This window comes from Pundamilia nyererei, unplaced genomic scaffold (assembly GCF_000239375.1).
Source record: "Pundamilia nyererei isolate P.nyererei 1_Seehausen unplaced genomic scaffold, PunNye1.0 scaffold00022, whole genome shotgun sequence".
Lineage (NCBI taxonomy): Eukaryota > Metazoa > Chordata > Actinopteri > Cichliformes > Cichlidae > Pundamilia > Pundamilia nyererei.
The window spans coordinates 2,955,146-2,957,824 of NW_005187423.1; the positions used below are offsets into that span (position 1 = coordinate 2,955,146).

Consider the following 2,679-nt stretch of genomic DNA (forward strand, 5'->3'; position numbering starts at 1 on the left):
CTAATCAGTGAAACCCATCAAACTTCCTAGAGGGGTGATGCTAGTGTCATTGGCTTCAGAAATGAGTTATAATATTAAAGCATGTAACTTTGGAAGTGCAAGGAACATATCAATGTATCCATATATATGTCAGGTCTGGTTAAAAAATTTTTGAAAATGCATTATTTATTTTTGTTTTTAATAGTTTTTGTGTTAGTCTTTTTAATTATTCATTGCATGGAGGGCATATGTCAGATGCTAGATTTAGAACAATAAGTAAAGGTATTTCAATAAAAAAGAAAACTTTTAAAAGAAGGTGAGTCCCGGTCTTGCTGACATCCAGAGATTCAATAAGCAGCAAAACCATCAAGTTATAATAAAAGTGTTTTACTAAACCAGCAAATACTAAAACTAATCATATTAACCTATACATTGTTGCAGTTTAAAAATCGTTTTAGTTAAGTTTAATTTTTTAAAGGCTTTAGATTTAGTTAACTATAGTAACCTTGGAGATGACTGGAAGCTGTCATATGAGCCATAACAAAAACAAATACTTTCGACAGTCTGCGAAGGCAGCATAATAAAATCTCGCGATAGCGCGCTCAGACCCGGTAACAATGTGAACGCGGGTGCGCGAGAAAAATCTTGCTAGCGCGAACGTGCTGCCTGCGACCAACCGGTGTGTCTTTCATTAAAAACAACAGGATTGTCCTTATTTACCTAGAGGAAGTTCCGAAAATTCTCAACGGCTCTTAAACGGGATCACACAAGTCACCTAATAACAAACGATATACCTGAACGGAAAAGGAAAATCGACAAAAATGTCCGAAAGCGCAAACTGCGTGGAACAGCGGGAAGAGCAGGCTGAAGTTGAAGACGCCGGAGGAGCGGAGGTAAGATGTTTCAAAATGGGAATTATATCCTTTCGACGCTGACTTCGTTTCTCACAAAGCCGACACACGAATGTATAACTCTGAAAAGGTCCATCTCTTGTTCAGGCATTTTTCGAAATCAACTGTGTGAAACTTTCAGTTTGTCAGTTAGCTAGCAGCGGCGCTACCATTAGCTCCCGAAGACAACAGCCAGATCCACCAGCGCAGCAGCGAGGCCAGCCGTTTTCATGAGCGCCCACTCTACTAGCTTAGCCCCGCTAGCTGCCTGTCTCGTATCGCTCCAGAAGTCCTTACTTGTTCTATGCTTGCTCTCAGACCTGGTTCACTCAGTGGGACGCTTATAACAGTGAGTCGGCTTTTAGAAAACCCCGTGAAAACAAATTGGGGGGGCAGAAGCAGTCCTCTCAGCTGTACCGTCTGCCCCTTTGTTTTCGGAGCAGACCGCGTAGCAATGGCTGTTGTGACCGGGGAAGGATGCTGCTTCGCTGGCTGCGTACAGCTCGGCCAAAAAATGATTTGAAACTTCTATCAATATAAAAATCCCACATAAAGAAAGCTGAAATTCCAAAACACCGTCCTTGCTTTGTATTGGAAGCATTTTCTCCACAAAAAGTCTTATCATTATCACCTCATCTTCTTTTAATAGAGATTTAAATTCACAAATTTACTGGTACTTCTCAGCACGTCTGATAGCAGAGGGGTAAAAGAGACTGATTTATTCTGTGACGCAAATGTGCTATCAAAAGTACCTTCCCGTGACAGTATATGATTAGAAGAAGAACTGACGGTATTTCAGTCAATACATGCCCTGTTTTCTGCAAATGTGAATACTGATGCACCTTGAAATTTTGGTTTGCCCTTTGGCTTGTTTTTGAGCCAGTGAGCTCATCTCTTCCTATCAGTTGTTGTTGTTGTTGTTGTTGTTGTTGTTGTAAACATAAGGACGACATCCACTAAGACTGCTTTGTTTTCACCATACACTCCCTTAGGAGAAGTCTGACTCTTCAGATGCTGGAAAAGAGTCCTCTTCAGATGCAGGTGCTGATGGACAAGATGCCTCCTCCTCCTCATCTTCCTCCAAAACTAAAGACTCTACTCCAGGTTATGAGGAGAAAGTGGTAAGTCCTCTCTTCCATCATTACATGGCTCACCACTGTACTCCTGGGTCGGAAGATGAATGGGACTTTCTTTCTGTGTAATGCAGCAAACAGACCGGACCAACAGATTTGAGTATCTGCTGAAGCAAACAGAGCTGTTTGCTCATTTCATCCAACCAGCTGCACAGAAGACCCCCACCTCACCGCTCAAGATGAAACCGGGACGTCCTCGTATCAAGAAGGACGAGAAACAGAATTTGCTTTCAGCTGGAGAGTGAGTATCTATCCCTACAGAACAGTTTCTTTTCCTCCATTTAGAAAGTTTTCTCCCATTGTGATTTATAACGCTGTGTCTTTTATTATTTTTTTAAAAGCAACCGCCACCGTCGCACGGAACAAGAAGAGGATGAAGAGCTTCTTAATGAGAGCACAAAGACCACAAATGTGTGCACTCGCTTTGACGAGTCTCCCTCCTGTAAGTAAAGACCTGTTTTTATGGGGACTCAAAGCACACACTGAGCATGAGCAAATAACAAATATGTTATATACAGTGGGGCAAAAAGGTATTTAGTCAGCCACCGATTGTGCAAGTTCCCCCACTTAAAATGATGACAGAGGTCAGCAATTTGCACCAGAGGTACACTTCAACTGTGAGAGACAGAATGTGAAAAAAAAATCCATGAATCCACATGGTAGGATTTGTAAAGAAT

The 2,679-nt window shown here is 41.7% G+C and overlaps 1 protein-coding gene across 1 annotated transcript in view; it reads left to right on the forward strand.

The window, feature by feature from the left end:
• Window positions 1-549: 549 nt before the first annotated feature.
• The window catches only part of smarca5 (SNF2 related chromatin remodeling ATPase 5), a 10,092-nt gene continuing 7,962 nt past the window's right edge, over window positions 550-2,679 (forward strand). Inside the window, exons 1-4 of the mRNA XM_013909254.1 lie at window positions 550-872; window positions 1,862-1,990; window positions 2,077-2,243; window positions 2,344-2,444. Of these exons, the coding sequence (XP_013764708.1) occupies window positions 801-872; window positions 1,862-1,990; window positions 2,077-2,243; window positions 2,344-2,444 (469 nt within the window). The 5' untranslated portion in view covers window positions 550-800. The remainder of the gene's footprint in view (window positions 873-1,861; window positions 1,991-2,076; window positions 2,244-2,343; window positions 2,445-2,679) is intronic.